Raw genomic sequence first — 17,336 nt, 5'->3', positions numbered from 1 at the left:
TGTCAAGATCTACCTTGTTGCAGCAATGTTTGAAAGTTCTACTCTCCATTTTCCTTAATACGAGAAATAGGAAGTGTTTTCTATATAATATCTATGTTGGCCTTGAATATTTCAGCTAAATACTGGCTTGTTTTCCATAACCAGGTGCCCTCTGTGAAGAAAACATTGATGACTGTGCTCCGAGCTCTGACGGGCCGCACTGTTTCAATGGTGGAAGGTGCATAGATAGAATTGGTGGCTACAGCTGTGAATGCCTCCCTGGGTTTGCAGGGGAGAGATGTGAAGGGGATGTGAACGAATGCTTGTCTAGTCCTTGTAGAGCAAAGGGAAGCCTGGACTGTATTCAGCTGGCCAACAACTATCTTTGCAAGTGCAGGCCTGGATTCACAGGTAAGAAGAGGTGGAAGTAGTTCATGGCTTCACCCCTTGTGCCTCTTCAGAAAGCAAATGTTCTATTTAGAGGGGAATAAAGCAATTCTATTGCATCCCTGAGATGTATCTCTGTCTGTAGAAGGGACCAGTAACACCAGCCCAAGCACCAGTAGGGGCCAATCCAAAGTATAAAGTCAACCCTTCTAGACATACTATTCATTGGGAATTTAGGAGAAACTGCATTGTCAAGTCTACCTGTAAGGCCAGAGTGAAATAAAATAAGACAAATATGACATTCCAATTTAAACGTTTCATTGGCCTATTTTACAGGTCGCCACTGTGAGACAATACAGGATTTGTGCCCAAGTCGACCTTGTCTGAATGGTGGGACATGCGCAGTTGCTGTGAATATGCCTGAGGGATTTACCTGTCAATGTCCGCCAGTGAGTAAAATCTGACTTCTTATGTTGACCTTGTACACTTGGATGTCTGTTTAAGGAATATAAATATAAAGGGTATTTGTATGTATATTCATTATGTTGGCCCGTGGATTATACTTAGGGACTGAGTGTGATTTGGCCAGTTGATCCAAATAGCAGGACTGTAGGCTTACCTGTTACAGATAGCAGAAAGGATATTGTAAGGTAACCCCAATCAACCCAAAACAACAAGCTCTCCTGCCATTAGCCGGATTACTGGACACTAATAAAGGCAATACCCTAAATTCCTATCCAGACTAGGTCTACAGACAACTTTATCTTTTCCAAACCAACCATCACACCTCTGAGAATGAATTTCTCACTACAAAATGTCACCTTGCAAAAAACATATACAGTATTATGTCTAGGTAATTACTGGGAAATGTACACAAGGTAGCTTGATAACATATGAAAAAAACCTAAACAAAATAATGTTGCTAAATGTATTATTCTATATAAAATTGTCTTTCCAATGATAGCAGTGTCTTAGTTGTAAAATGATTGGCAGCATTATTAATCTCTTTTTTTCCCTATTTTCCCAGGGCTTTTCTGGTTCTAAATGCCAGTACAGTAATAATACATGCGGACCCTATAAATGCAAAGTTGGGGAAAACTGTATTCAGACTCTTTTGGGACATGCATGCCAGTCTAATTCGGGCTGTGCTAGCCAGCCCTGTGAAAACAATGGAGCTTGCCAGAGAAAGGATCAACCTCCTTATTATACTTGTCATTGCCCTAAAGGATTTGTTGGGCCCCAGTGTGAAAGCCTATTTCCCACTGAAACCGATCGATGCCACATCTACCAATGTCCTGAGAAAGCCCGAGACGGGTATTGTGATCAGGAGTGTAACATACACGAGTGTCTTTGGGATGGTGGAGACTGCTCTTTAACAATGGGAGACCCATGGGCCAACTGCTCCTCCTCACTGAGATGTTGGGAACTTTTTAATGGTCAATGTGATGAGCTGTGTAATACACCTGAGTGCCTGTTTGACAACTTTGAGTGTCAAGAAAAAGAACCAATCTGCAAGTAAGTGACCCTTTCAACTTTTACCTATGTTATTGTTGAGTTAGCCTAGGAATGTGGCCAGTAGGTAGACGAGCTACAATGGCTCTCTCCCACTGATGTGATTATTTGGACAAGTAGACTATTGCCCTTATTGGCTGATATTTAAGTAACTAATGGGCTCTCACGTAATTTTTATGTTTAAAAATATGCCATCTTTTAACAGTCATCTTTTACTTGCCTGTAGGTATGATAAGTATTGTGAAGATCACTATGCAAATAATCACTGTGACAAAAGTTGTAACACGAAAGAATGTGGCTGGGATGGACTTGACTGTTCTACAGATAGACCTGAGAATCTTGCTGAGGGTACCTTGGTTATAGTAGTGCTCATGCCCCCAAACGAACTTCTAAAAAATTCCAGAAATTTTCTCAGGGTCTTGGGCAACATCCTTCGCACCAACCTAAGAATCAAGAAAAATCCAGATGGGAGCTACATGGTGTTTCCATATTTTCGAGAAACAGCAAGCAGCCACCGGTTACGTAGATCTGTCTTAAAATTACGAGTAGTCCGGGAGATGGAGGAGCAGCCAATTGGGTATGTTCATTTTACGTTTTCTTTACCTTGACTTAGTAGACAGTAACCATCTTAAAGTATTCAACAAACTAGGTTGGTTAGAGAGATTGATAATAATATGGTTTATGTTGGTGCCAAAAAATCCCTTATATATAGGTACTACTACAAAACTAATCAGTAATTCAAAATCAAAAATAAATAAAGTTAATCATGGGGAATATACTCACAATTCACCCCAGTCCTAGGGTGTAAGTCCAAGTCAACATTTCAAAAGAGAAAAATGTGAGTGTCCCCCAAAATAATGAATCAATCAATTAAAAAATGAAAAATTTATTAGGACATCAGAGCAAGACCTAATGCGTTTCGTGCCTGCTGGGGCACTTACTCAAATACTTACTTATGAGTAAGTGTCCCAGCAGGCACAAACGCGTTAGGTCTTGCTCTGATGTCCTAATAAATTTTTCATTTTTCAATTGATTGATTCATTATTTTGGGGGACACTCACATTTTTCTCTTTTGAAATGTTGACTTGGTTAGAGAGATTGTACAACATCTCAGTATTTATGGGACAGCAGTAGAATATAGTTGGGATGGCTGAGGAATTAAATTGCTTATTGCTGATCAAATACACAACTATCTGGCTATGAAACAGATGAGCTATTGGGGCACTTGGCAAATGAGCCTTTAACAGAAGAACTTGAGGATAACAAACCCTTCCACCGCCTAATGTTGGCCTTCCCAGTTTAAATAATTTAATTAAACAAAGTTTTGTTCTGCATACAGGATCCCAAAGGGCATTGGTCTCTCATATGACCCTGCCCCAAAGCCCCCAAATAAATTTTTTTTCTAGAATTGATCTGAGTGTGTGTGTTCTGTGATTTGGATAAATTCAGGTTTTATATACAATAGAAAAATATCAGTGCTGAAACATTGCCTTCTACTGGCAGGCATAATAGAGGTCAGTATGCGATATGAATGTTTTGGGCCTAATTGGCAGACCATTACTCAGTGTATGGGCCTTAAATGATGGGATTATCCAATTTTTTGATACTGAATTGACAACAAATGCAAAGAATGGGAAGTCTGGTCCATCAGCATATGTATGTGGTATTCTATAGATCTGTTTGCCCAGAGGCCGTTGTGAGTCACCTGAAAAATCTGTCCAATTGAGCCTGTTATACAGTAAAGGTGGCCATACATGGGCAGATTAAAGCTACCAATATCGGTCTTTTAGACCGATTCGGCAGCTTATCTGCCCTTGTGGGGGTCGCTCCCGACGGGGTCCCCCGATCAATATCAGGCCAAAAATCGGCCAGATATCAATCGGCAAGTTTGAATTTTTTGTTCCATCCAGGACCCCATCGGCTAGTGGATGCAGTCATGTGACCCGTCGGCGCCCATTCGCAGCCTAGTAATCTACGAATGGGCGCCGATATCACCCAACCGTTAGTAGGCGGGTTAAGATCCGTTTTTTTTGGCGACATTACCAAATGAGCAGATTTAATAGTGTATAGCTTTAGGCCAAAATGATTGGTTCTCAATGTGTATGCCCATCATAATATGGCTTCACAATATAAATGGCATCTGTATGTTCAGTGTGTACACCCATTTATCATACAGTGCTGTGAAATATGTTTTAATACTACCATTAAAAATAATAATCTGGTCTGGTTCTGCAGGTCAAAAGTCTCATTAGAAATTGACAACCAGCAGTGCGTCCTGGATTCAGATCAGTGCTTTAAAACGACAGACTCCGCTGCTGCCCTACTGGCTGCCCATGCTGTACGCGGTACACTCAATTACCCCCTGGTCTCTGTGGAGGGTAAGTCATTTTGTTCAACATAACTTTATTATATGTAAAAGGGAAAGTATGGCTAAAGCAAATACAAATTATCCCTGGTGATGAAAATACACACTATGTAACACTATTTATGGTTAGCTCTATATTCCTCTACCTTCTTAAAACAGACAGTAGATCATAAGGACATTCTGTTATGGTAATCAAAATGCATTAATACTTTTGGGTAATACAAAGCTGGGATTATTTACTAGTCCAAGGACAAGCAACCTTGGGCCCTGGTGGCATGTCTACATCATATCATGTTCTTTTGCTGAAATATGGGAAATGTAGTATCTGGAGTGCCAGAGGTTACCTATCCAAAGCAGTGTAGGCAAGGGAACTATTTTCTGAAATGCTTGGAGCTTGCAGTTTTTTGGACAAGGGATTTTTCTGTTATATAAAAACCAATCTTACAGCAGCAGAGCTAACAAACACGATGGGGCAAATATCTAAGCGTCGAAAATTCGCCAGCGGCGGCTTCGCAGGCAGCGCAACACTTCGCCAGGTGAAAATTCACTCAGACAACACTAATTTACTAACATGCGAAGTTGCGTCCAGGGCGAAGTTGCGCTAGCGTTAATTCGGCAAGCAGAGTGAAGTTGCGCTAGCATTGGCTAATTTGCATGCGGCGGGAAGTTAAAGTTTAATGGACTTATACTGTATGTTGCATCTAATACATTACATTACACAATCCCAGGGAACCTTAATAAAAGAAAATAGATGTGTTATATTGCCCTACACATGAGCCCAGTGTATAGTTTATGTGCCATATGGTAGGAAATGTATGGGGGAGCCCAGGTACCCAAAAAAATTTTTACGGACTTTTGCAGCCTATCACCCTGAAATAGGGAAAAGATGCTAGCGTTTTTTGGGACTTAGAAAATTTTCAACTAAATTTTGAGGAAGTCCTATCTACTCTATTGTACTTCGCCTGGTCTTAGGTGGCGAAGTCAAGTCTGGCGCAAGAGGTAACGTTCAGTAAAATCCGCATCTTAGTGAATTTGCGGAGTTACGTCCATTCGCCAGAGCGCAAATCCGCCAGGCATAAGAGTGTGAACTAACGCTAGAGTCTATCTCCTAACACCTGCGCCCGTTAGTAAATCGGCGATGTTCCGAAATGACTTCACCCTGGCGAAAACGCCAGCATAAGTCACTTCGCCCTTTAGTAAATTTGCCCCTATGTTGCTTCCATGTTCTAATCTATATTCATTGTGTATCTTTGATCTTTTCTGCAATAGTTGAAAATGATCCACAGTCGCACCTCATACTGATGTACATATTGCCCGTCACATTGGCCATTATTATTGTCATTCTACTGCTGGTTGTGCTTCTGGCGAAAAAGAAGCGCAAACATGGCGCCCTTTGGTTCCCAGAAGGTTTCCTCCTGCATCGGGACAACAGCAATCAGAAGCGCAGAGAGCCTGTTGGGCAGGATGCTGTTGGTATGAAGTAAGTTCACCTAGAAATTGTAATATTATTTAGTATTAGTCTAACAGTGGGCAGTTCTTGGCTCTCTAGTGATGCCCCAGTTGAGAAGTGTCCCTTTCATATCTGTCGGGATCAGTTTAAGCACTGTGGATCCCCTGTGTAAGACTTTTTTGCCCCATAAGATTTTTAATGTGGTGCCACACCTTATAATTCCGAGACCTCAAGTTACAGAGCTGGGATCTTTAGGGCTCAGTAAAAAAAAAAACAAGGGCATGTTAACCCAAAGGGTGCTAGAGATATAGATTTGTTAACATTATTAACTGTTTTTGCTTCTTAGAAATCTATCTGTGCCCATAGTGGATGGAAACTTACTGGATTCTAATCAAAATGATCACTGGTCGGATGATCAAGGACCACAGCCCAAGAAATCCAAGGTACCATGTTAATCAAAGTGGGAAAGCAGTATGGGGGCAGTAAGGGGAAATAACTTTAATGGGAAGCCTTATTCTTCACTTGCAGAATTTTGCTTTTCTGAGGGACATGTTACAGTCATGAGACTGAGGCCTTTGCCTGTTGTACTAGGCCTATAGCTTCATCACAGTGACTTTATTGAGGAGACCTCCTGCACTACATGTTTCGGCCCAACATTGGTCCTCAGGTGCTTATCAGAAGGCTGTTGGGCTGAAACATGCAGTGCATGAAGTCTCCACAAGTTTCCACAATAAAATCACTGCGATGAAGCTATAAAGCGTGCTGTGCTCTCCGGGGTAACTGGATTATCATCTTTGTAACTACCTGCAGTTAACATGGGAGTCAGCAGCCAGTGTTGAGAGGCACTTACGACTACACAACTCATTATTTGCTGTTGTACTAGGCCCCAACCTGGGTTATAAATTGAGTTTTTGCTGTGCTACTCTTACATTATTGTCCTTTGTTTAGTCTGAAGGTCAGGCTCTCCTGTCGGGAGGAGATGACCAAGTAGATAGCCGTCAGTGGACACAGCAGCACCTGGTGGCTGCAGATATTCAGATGACCCCATCATTTGCTCTCACACCTCCTCAAGCAGAGCAAGAAATCGATGTCATAGATGTCAACGTGCGAGGGCCAGGTCAGTAGCAACTTGTTCATATAAAGAGAATATGAAGAACTAAATTTGTGCTTAATTCAGTGACATAATAGCTTTATGCATGCCATGTTTTTTAGACTAAAGGGGGCATCCAGTCTATATTTCCTTTCATTTGAATAAGGACTAATTCTTTACCAGCTGTAAGAACCAATATAATGATAAGAGGCAGGGATATGGGCTACAGAAGCTGGTTAAGATCATGGCATCTGGGAGCTGATATAAGCACAAGGATTTTTATTCTTGCCCTTGCGTTGCATGGGGTTGGTGTATAAGTCTTACCCATTTTGTTTTCATTTTGAAAGTAATTTAAGAGTACACTATAGGACTGTCATGGCTATGATCTCTTTTTTTTGGTTACTGAGCACCTTTTTAACTTCTCAATTCCTTTTGCATTACAGATGGCTGTACACCTCTTATGTTGGCCTCATTACGAATGGGAAACACACACCTAGAAGAGGATGATGATGAGCCAGAAGATCCATCTGCTAATGTTATTACCGACCTGATTTATCAGGGAGCTTGTTTGCAGGCCCAGACAGATCGCACAGGAGAAACTGCTCTGCACCTGGCAGCTCGCTACTCAAGAGCCGATGCCGCCAAACGTTTGCTGGATGCTGGAGCCGATGCCAATTCTCAAGATAGTATGGGGCGGACCCCTCTTCATGCAGCAGTGTCGGCTGATGCACAAGGGGTTTTCCAGGTATTTGTCCAAACGAAAGCAGCAGACAGATTAGATAAAACTATAACTCTTAACTATATATCTATTAGTTTTTATCATTTTACACCAGCTACACTTGTAATATAATTTATAATTTTAAAAAATGGCTATAATCTTCATAATTTGTTGGGTGGGGTTTTCTTTTAATGTTATTCAATATTTTATAACATAAATCAGCATTATGGCTTTCATTTTTAGAGATATATTATGATATTTCCAGTAACTGATATTTTCAGTAACTGCCATTACATTGCAAACGACTAATGTTGGTTTTAGGTGAGATATATTTGAAAGGAGTAGTAAATATAAATTTCAGCAGGTTGTTCCAGGGCTAGTACAGATGGAGAAAAAGCTCAAATTCCCATCCCCTTGCAGTATGTGGCTTGTGGGAAGAATAGTGATGCTTGTTGTTGCAGGGCATTGTATGGTTGGACATGTCACTGCAGAGTTGGCTAAGTGCTTGGAAGTAGTTTGAAGAAGTGCAACCAGAGGCAGAATTCCATGGGCAGCCTGTTTGTTGGGAGAACATGTTACTGCTGAGTTTGTTGCAGCTCTTTTACTGACGCACGTTCCATATTCCCAATATCTAGAACCCGCACAAGCATATGTATGGTCTTCTTAGTGGAATTAGGCATGGTTTGTGTCGTGGACACAACTTGTTGAGTAATTTTCAGAGAAAAGCACAAGAATGTAGATATTACATTTTATTTTCTTCTTTGCTTTGATACTGTGTTGCTGGCTTGGATTCTTTATTGCCTGCAAGCATTCTGGAATAAAAAAGGAATACATACTTAGAATAATGTATTATTATGTGTTTTTACTTTAAATAACTTTATGTTATCCAAAATGTTAAAATGTATATAGCAGGAGATACTGTACTTTATATGCTGAACTTACTGTACCAGCTAGTTCAGTAGCCCAATAATAGTAATGATATTTTCTATGTTATCCAAAGCAGCTCCCCATCTTTTATCCCAAATGACCATCTTATGCGTGTCAGTGACACTGCACATGCTCAGTACCTGTGTACCTAAGAGGTTGTGTTTGATGAACATTAGCAGAAACTGAGGTTACATCTGCCATAGAAACTGGTGCTACAAGGTTCTCTAATACTAAATGCACTGGTGTATGTGTTGCATATTTATTGTGTAGTGTATGTCTCTAAACTCAGGTAATAGGAATAAATATAATTGCGTTATCTAAAGAGTGGTGATCTCCAAAATTTAGATTTCTAGTGAAGTCTTACTGACATCTATTGGCTGGCCAGCATGCTTTGGCCTATGTGGGCACTGGGGACTGTATTTTAGCAGTGGCTAGAAAACCATAGTGAAAAACTTGCATGCAAAGGGTATGACCATGAAAATGCATTCTTTGGTAGACTTCTGTAAAAATGTGATTGTGCTGGTGAATTATATTTATTGCATTAGATCTTTTGGGTAGTAAGACCAAAACCTCACCCAAACTATTTTTCAGCTCATGAGAACTGTTGTTTCAAATCATTTATATTCATGGACAGTTTGCAGGAAAGGACGGTTCTGCCTTTAATGTGTCTCATCACTCCACTGAGTTATTATTCCAATACTGCTGTTTTAAATCAGTGATATTGTTCTTAAATCTCACCTTTATAACTTACATGTATGTTCTGTGTCATATTGCATCTTTCCATAGGAGCTTACCTATTTATTTTCTCCTTTCTAATAGATTTTGATCCGAAACAGAGTCACTGACCTTGATGCAAGAATGAACGATGGTACAACTCCTCTGATCTTGGCTGCCCGTCTCGCAGTGGAAGGGATGGTTGCAGACTTGATAAATTGCCAGGCTGATGTTAATGCAGTGGATGACCATGGTAAGAAGAAAAATCATATTCAGTCAGATTAGTTAGAACTGATTGCTGTGGCTCTCTGGAAGCCAGTTTGATTTTGAGGAACATCATCAGGCTGCATATAAGGACAGACTTATTACATGTAGGGAGGACTATGACTAAGTACTCTAGGACTCTGCTTTGTCTACATGAAAAGTACACGCACAAGAAAAATTCAAAGTTGGAATCAGTTGGCCTTGATAATGGTAACTGATGCTGTGAAGGTGTATGCTCTTCAAACTCTTCTAGTTCTCTCTAGAAAGCATGGGTTGCATAGGCTCTCCAGCTTCTGTAGGTCTGACCAATTATTTGGCTTGTGTAAATTCAGTTTTTGACTTTGCTTATCAGGCCTAGGTATCATGCTGGAACACTGTTCCAAAAGAGGATAGACAATCTCTAGACAGGTGTTCCTACAATGGGCCTTTGCAGCCTGTAATGAGTTATTATGTTGAGGTTGCTGGTGTCTTAACAGCTACAACTATTCCACCATATAGTGCTTAGATCCTGTACTATACGGGTAAATTATGATGGGCTCCTGAGAAAACTTGGAGCTCCTCCAGCTCCCAAAAGGACCTTTCTATTTGAAGACCAGAAACTTATTTATGTTTGAGAGTCTATTGCTAGGAGCAATAGTGGGGCAATGACCCCTAGTGGTTTAGAAGATGAATGTTGCAAAACCCCTTTGGACATGTAAACATTAAAGGGCAAACAATAGTTTGACCATCAAAATGATGCCTGAGGAAACTATGGTTGCCTATATATTTCATTTAGGGTTATTCAGGTACTGTGCAATGTAGCACCCGGACTGAACAGTATTTTCAGAAATGCTTTGATTGCAGTTTGTCATGTCTAAACAATATTCCTACCAATAGGTAAATCTGCACTTCACTGGGCGGCTGCAGTAAACAATGTTGAGGCTACAATGGTTCTGCTCAAGAACGGAGCAAATCGGGATATGCAAGACAATAAGGTACACATCATGTTATGTGCTGCTCTTCAAGTATATGGATGTACCGTATTGCAGTATCTCTGCTGGTCCAGGGTTTAAGCAAAAATATATTTTATTTGATATATTTAACTTCTTTGAATGTCTGGAGTCTGGTATGTTTGGTTAGAGAAATGTAAGAAGTGTTCTCAGAATAAATTTCATTGTTGTTAAATATAAGTACTCGATTCTGCTGCCGTACAATGTTCCTGTAGTAGCAAGTATCATTGTTGATAATTACATTCTCTTCTTCTTTATTGATGTAGGAGGAAACTCCCTTGTTTCTTGCTGCAAGAGAAGGTAGTTTTGAAGCAGCTAAAATGCTTTTGGATTACTTTGCAAACAGAGAAATCACTGACCATATGGATCGTCTTCCTCGTGACATTGCCAAGGACAGGATGCATCATGACATTGTGCGTCTGCTGGACGAGTATAACTTAGTCCATAGCCAACAAGGACAGGCTGGTACAATGCTTACAAACTCTCTTTCATCAGCAGTCTGTGGTTCCAACAGATCTTTCCTTAACCTGAAACATGCCGCACAAACCAAGAAGACCAGGAGACCAAGTGCCAAAAGTGTAGCACCTCGAAACCTTCCAAACTTAGCCAAAGAACCAAAAGATACCAAAAACAGGAGGAGGAAAAAGTCAGATACTGACACTAAAGGGCAGCTTTCTGAAAGCTCAGTAACATTATCCCCTGTGGATTCTCTTGAATCTCCCCATGCTACTTCATCTCCAACCATTAAATCTCCTGGAGCTCTGCATACGTCCCCTGGACAAATGCTTGCCACATCTACATTGCAGCCACCACACACAACTATGTCTTTGACTAATCTTCAGCCCATTGGTTGTGCAGCCAATAATATGCTGCCTTCTGTTGGACAGATATTATCACACTCAGCCCAAAATAATGTTCTTACTGGACAAAGGCAGCTCAATATATCATCTGATTGGTTGAGTCGCATGGAAAGAAACAACACCCAGTATAATGAAATGTTTGGTTTAGTCTGCCATGATACAAATAACCACTCATGTATTCCTCAACAAAATGGGATCATCCAAGCAGATATCAAGCCAACGCTGCATATGGGTGTGGCTAGGGATGCTTTGCCACCAATTATGACTTTCCAGCTTATCCCAAAGAGTGGAATGAATCAGCAGTCTGGCATCCAGACACTAGTGCAGCAGACGAGTCACTGTCAGAACGTGGGTGGCATGTATCAGATGCAAGACAGAGCACGGTTTACTGGCTCTTCTGTCCCTATAGCAATGATGCATCAGCACGATGGACAGTTATCTCAAACAATGCTCACAGCTTATCATCCCCTTCAGAACTCAATGGGAAAATATCCAACCCCACCATCCCAACACAGCTACGCTTCCACTGACAAAACCCCAAACCACAATGGACATTTACCAGGAGAGCATCCTTACTTGACCCCTTCACCAGAATCTCCAGATCAGTGGTCTAGCTCGTCGCCTAATTCTGCCTCCGACTGGTCAGATGTTACAACAAGTCCAACCCCTAATGGCAATCAAAAAATTCCCAGCAAACATATGCCTGAACAAGCACACAATGGCATGCAGATTTATGCGTAGGACATGGTGCAATTTGTGTTTAATGGTTGAACAAATGAAGGCTATTGGAGACAATTCATTCTTTCAGAAGTTGCTTCATCTGTGGCATCTGCCTATAAATGTCCTTGTACCACACAGGTACCCATTTCATTTGCAGATGCTCCTTTATCAACTGATGAAAGGGTTCAATATGTATGGAATGTAATAACGCTTCCCGACTGAACAAAGGATCTAGACTGAATTCATACAATGTCTTAGAAAAACAGAAACATTGCTCAGATCAGTATCTGGGCTTAAAGAACATTTTCAGTGCCTTAATTAGAGACACAGGTCAGTCCGAGCATGAGAGATCCCTTCTGGAGACGTGCGCTTCTTACACTGACACTTCCTTCCTTTTCCCGCTCACTGGGAATAACTGAAGATCAAATCCATGTGCAACATTTAAATTGTAGTCATGGAGGCAGGGGTGCTCGTGTCAGTCCCATTTACAAGGGATGTATGTTTATATATAACTACATGTTTAAATGTAAAATATCATTTGAAATGCCTTTTTTTATTCTCAGCTTTTTAAGACCAGTTTATGTCAATATTCCTTTTTTTAACTTATCCAACTCATTCCACTTAGAATGTTGTAAATAAAAAAAAAAGTTGACTTTTGTCAGTAGAAATGTTATAGCGACTCCTGTGCCCAGTGGATTGTGTCACAGTGTCATGTGATGGTTCTGGAAAGGTTTATGTATACATGGACTTGTCAAAATGACACAAAAATCTAACAAGCTGTATCAACTTGCATTCAATATAAACGTCTGATATCTTTTGCCATTTTTTTTGTCCGTTACAAATGCTCGTTATTCTATGTTTTGTGAAAAGAAAAGGACTTTTCCAGTACTCTGGCACGGTCTGAGCAGTTGGAAGCAAGCACTTAGCTAAACAAAGCCTCTTTTTCTTCTTCCCTTTTTTATTTTTTTCTGCCAAAAACACCACATTTAGGAAACTGTACGTTTTTCTACAGATTTTTTCTTACTTTATATGGTGCTACGTTGTCACTGAATATGTTCAGTTTCAATCCCAGAGCACCCAAAATTGTATTTGATATATGTCACAGGAAGAAGAGAAATGACATCATTAGGCTGATATATGACCTCACAACTTTCTTGAATTTCAAATAAATACATACACAGGGCTTCACACATTTTCCAATAAAAAATTTCTAAAAATATGATTTTGCTAAACTCTTTTGAATCCTTATCACAATGGCGATGTTTTTCTCACTAGAAAACTCGGTTCAGAATCAGTTCTGAATCAATTGCGCTAATTCTCTTAGCCCTAGAGTATAAGGTTACAGAGCTATGTCGTAGAAACTCGATGGCGAGTAGAAGCAAACTAAAAGAGAAAATCATCCCAATCTTCTCAAACATATTTACTCATACCATACACAGGACCACCATCAGAAATCACAGGGCCCCATACGACAACATTTCCTGGGCTGCACACACCACAAGCCCCACCTACAGGTCCACCCTCCCCACCCCACAGGTCCGCCCCCCACCACACAGTAAAAAAACTAAAAAAATATTGGTGGCTTGGGTTCCCACATGTTAATAAAAAATAAAAAGATATTGGTGGTCAGGGCCCCCCATAAAACAACATTTGTGGCCAGGGCCCCCCATTAAAAAATATTGGTGGCTAGGACCCCACATGAGAAAAAAAATTGGAATGTATCATTTCAACTGATAATTGCCTGAACTGTGATATAAAGTTTCTTTAGTTAGCATTGTCATAGGCAAACGCTAACCTTCCAGAAGTATTTCTGTCCTTTTTAAGAACAGCACTTCAAAGAAGATAGATATTATAGATATGCACACATACAGTATGGTGCTAACGTTAGAGAGTCCTAGAGTTTCCTGCTGGAGCCTCATACCCCAAGAGATATTCATAAGATCTTAGAGGCAACCTAGTAGTTACTAAATAACAGTGAAAAACAAAGAACTGCTCTAAATCACCATTCTGTTTAATGCAATACTGAAAGACAAGAGGCAGGCATGGCAGAGTTTGCACATGAGATGGTAATAGGTCAGTGACCTTAGTATTGCACTTCAAAAGGGCTTCCACTTGCTATCTAATATTAGGCCAAGCAATGGCAAGCCACATGTATAGAGGTGCTATCATAGGTTGTCGTCATGAGTCCTTTTTAGGGGAATTTCAGAACATTTCTAGTAGGCGTTCTGTCATTTCAACATTTTCAATAACAAGATTTATGGTCATTTGTGGTCCAAGTATATGAGACATTCCTCCTACCTGTCTTTCAACCCATCCATGGCATGTTTTCTGGATCTGTCAGAACTCCAAACTTAGGGGGTTATTTATTGAAGTCTGAAATTTAAAAAAATTGAGTTTATTTCACTTTAAAATATTTGTGGGGGAAAAAAGTGAATTTTTTCGAGATTTATTATACCCCGAGGATGGAAAAAGTTTGAATCCGAAAATCCTCCATCCCAGGCCTACAGAGGTTGTATATAAGTCAGTGGGTGAGGTCCCTCTGTTTCTGTGGTCTTCACTGGAATTAGCCTGAAACTATTTCGGGCTTTTTGAGCTAAAATCCAAAAAATGTGTACTTTTCGGGAAAAAGCAGAAAAAAATGTACGATTTGATTTGAATTTTCGCTCTATTTTATGGAGTTTTTCCCCAATCCGATTTTATAATAATAAATAAGGTCAAATCGTCAATTCTACTTTGCTCTGACATTTTAAAATAAAATTTTAAGAAAAATTCGGGTTTTGAAAAATAACCCCTTTAGTGATCCACTAACCAACTTTTTTTAAAACATTTAATATTTTAATATTTCAGGCAAATTTTGGTCAGTTTGGAAATTTGTTTTGGAAAAATGCAAATGATCCTCATGAAAAACTAAAAGATTGCTGGTTTGAGAAGCGTGAAATCAGTATTCGAATAAGATCAATATTAAGGAGAACCATGGATGTATTTGGTGCGAATAAATGGATGCCAATATGGCGCCCCTGCAGTTATTGATACAGAACTGTTCTCTTGACTAGCTGACTGACAATAACTAGTCTAATACAGTGCCTGCTTGGCTTAGTTAAACTAAAATTAAACACTGCCAATAAAATTTAAAACAAATATTCTTGTGCTGTGGATATCATGCATGTTGCGTACAAAAATGTTTCCAGGCAATGTTGATGTCTTGTTGTGTCTGTGTGGGTTTCTTCCCAAAAACATACAAGCAGGTTCATTGGCTCCAGATAAAATTGATCCTTTTGTGAGTGTGAATAAGGACATAGATTGTAAGCTCCACTGGGGCAAGGACTGATGTGAATGATGTATAAACTCTGTAAAGTGCAAATGTGTCAGCACTATATAACTTATGGCTAATATTATTTGTAACTCCTTTTGTATATGAAACACAGCAGAAGTCAAGTTGGGCACAAATGCTTGATCAGCCCAGGCTGGTAACTGTTATTAAACTCATTGTACATACGTCTGTGTTTTTTTTAGAAATAACATTCCCTATTTTTGTAAACTCTATGCATTTGTACCAAGCCTATGTTGCATGAAGTATATGATAACATTTTAAAAATGTTATTTTTAAAGTCTTATGTATGACATGTTTTATCACAGAAAATAAAATGCAGTTTAACAATTAAATCCAGAAATTAGCTGTGTGTTTGTCAGAGGGGTCCGGTGTTAACTATTTTAGGATATTATATCAGGATTCAGTGAGAGAAAAATATCCTTCCGCTATCATTTTTTTATATGGAAGCACAAGAACAATAGAGGGCACATGAACTGTACTGTAAATTATTCAGTGCTTATACATTTCCCTAAATTAATCTAAACAATTCTAAATGATTAACCCGTTTGAACTTTATTTACTTTTATTGTCAGACAATTATTGAATGTCATGTGTGCTGTGAGTTTAGGGGAAACATTTAGTTCAACCTAATAAAACTATAGGGGTACTAATTAGGCCACAATTGTTGCATGAAAAAATCGTGTCGCATCGGACGAACGCTGCGACACCATCCGACTTTTGTATTACTTAGCTTGTTTCCCGTCGCATCCGACTTGACGCGCCGTTTTGTTGTCCAGCGTCGGATCCGACGGAAATGCATCCAAGTCGTCCGTGTAGTCCTATCCTAAAGCTGCTCCATGTACTTCTGCATATTGCTCCAAGTGACACTAGGAGGGTTATAAATGAAAGTCTGTTTTTTTTCTGGTCAGACTTCCAAAGGAAAAAAACACAATAGCAATTTTTTTTTAAAGCTCTATTAAACCCTGAGGCTGTTAAAATTCAGAATAAAAAAGTACTCCTTCTCAAAACTGCCAAGATCATGTTGAAGTTAATGGCAGTTTACAATCAGAAGATATGATCTGCGCTGGGTTTCGTAGAATAATCCAAAAAAATGTGAGGTTTTCCAGTGATAATCCGAAAAAATTTGAATTTTCCAGCGTCCAATCCGAGAAAACTGTACAATTCAGATTTTTCAACGATTTTATAGAGTCTTTACCCTCAGCAGATTGAGTAAATAATATGGTAAAAATGTGCATGGGGGTTTGGTCAAAGTGGTTTAAGAAAAGTGAGAAATTTTCAATTATAGTAAATAACCTGCCTTCTGTTCCGAATTGAGAGCAGTAAGCCTTTTCATACAGGGGATGCGTCCAAAGTTGGCCATAGCTCCAGGATTCCCTAAAGCAGCCTGCATCAATACCCACAGGACACAATTACATAGAAATTACAGCACAAGCACGATTGCGTACATTTTTGCCCCAGCGACAAATCTCCTTTAAAATCGCCTGGGGGAAGGCACACGTGGCGCTTCGTTTTCTGAAGTCGTCTGAAGTTCCCTTACGAGGAAACTTCGGACGACTTCAGAAAACGAAGTGCCGGGTGTGCCTTCCCCCAGTCGATTTTCATTTTAGCCGGCGGAGGGTAGGGGGAAGGCAGTTCGAGGAGATTGTTGCCCCGAAGAAGAGGAGATTTGTCGCTGGGGCAACTAATCTCCCTGAATCTGCTCATGTGGCCTGACCCTTAATGACATATAGGACTATTTTATTTTTCCAACATATCAGAAATGTATTTTAGTAAATACAGAAAAATAAAATTAATTTAGAAGTCCCTGAGTATGCCAATGACCGATATACATCATTTTAGAGAGATTCTGTACTAAAGGGTTTGTTCACCTTTGAGTTAACTTATATTACGATATAGAAAATGAAATTCGAGACAATTTGCATTTAGTTTTCATTTTTTATTATTTCTGGTTTTCGAGTTGTTTAGCTTTTTACTCAGCAGCTTTCCAGTTTCAGAAATCTGTCTGCTATGGTCCAAATTACCCTAGCCAC

At 39.7% G+C, this 17,336-nt stretch overlaps 1 protein-coding gene across 1 annotated transcript in view; it reads left to right on the top strand.

The window, feature by feature from the left end:
* The window catches only part of notch2.S (notch 2 S homeolog), a 99,684-nt gene extending 84,046 nt beyond the window's left edge, over positions 1-15,638 (top strand). The window contains exons 23-34 of the mRNA XM_018261160.2: positions 145-390; positions 703-815; positions 1,394-1,881; positions 2,105-2,455; positions 4,114-4,256; positions 5,513-5,723; positions 6,040-6,136; positions 6,642-6,810; positions 7,227-7,528; positions 9,248-9,395; positions 10,283-10,380; positions 10,662-15,638. Coding sequence (XP_018116649.1) covers positions 145-390; positions 703-815; positions 1,394-1,881; positions 2,105-2,455; positions 4,114-4,256; positions 5,513-5,723; positions 6,040-6,136; positions 6,642-6,810; positions 7,227-7,528; positions 9,248-9,395; positions 10,283-10,380; positions 10,662-11,996 — 3,701 coding nt within the window. The 3' untranslated portion in view covers positions 11,997-15,638. The remainder of the gene's footprint in view (positions 1-144; positions 391-702; positions 816-1,393; positions 1,882-2,104; positions 2,456-4,113; positions 4,257-5,512; positions 5,724-6,039; positions 6,137-6,641; positions 6,811-7,226; positions 7,529-9,247; positions 9,396-10,282; positions 10,381-10,661) is intronic.
* Positions 15,639-17,336: the final 1,698 nt, after the last annotated feature.

The sequence above is a fragment of the Xenopus laevis genome, chromosome 4S, assembly GCF_017654675.1.
Source record: "Xenopus laevis strain J_2021 chromosome 4S, Xenopus_laevis_v10.1, whole genome shotgun sequence".
In the NCBI taxonomy this organism is placed as follows: domain Eukaryota; kingdom Metazoa; phylum Chordata; class Amphibia; order Anura; family Pipidae; genus Xenopus; species Xenopus laevis.
This window is presented reverse-complemented; position numbering and strand designations above follow the sequence as displayed.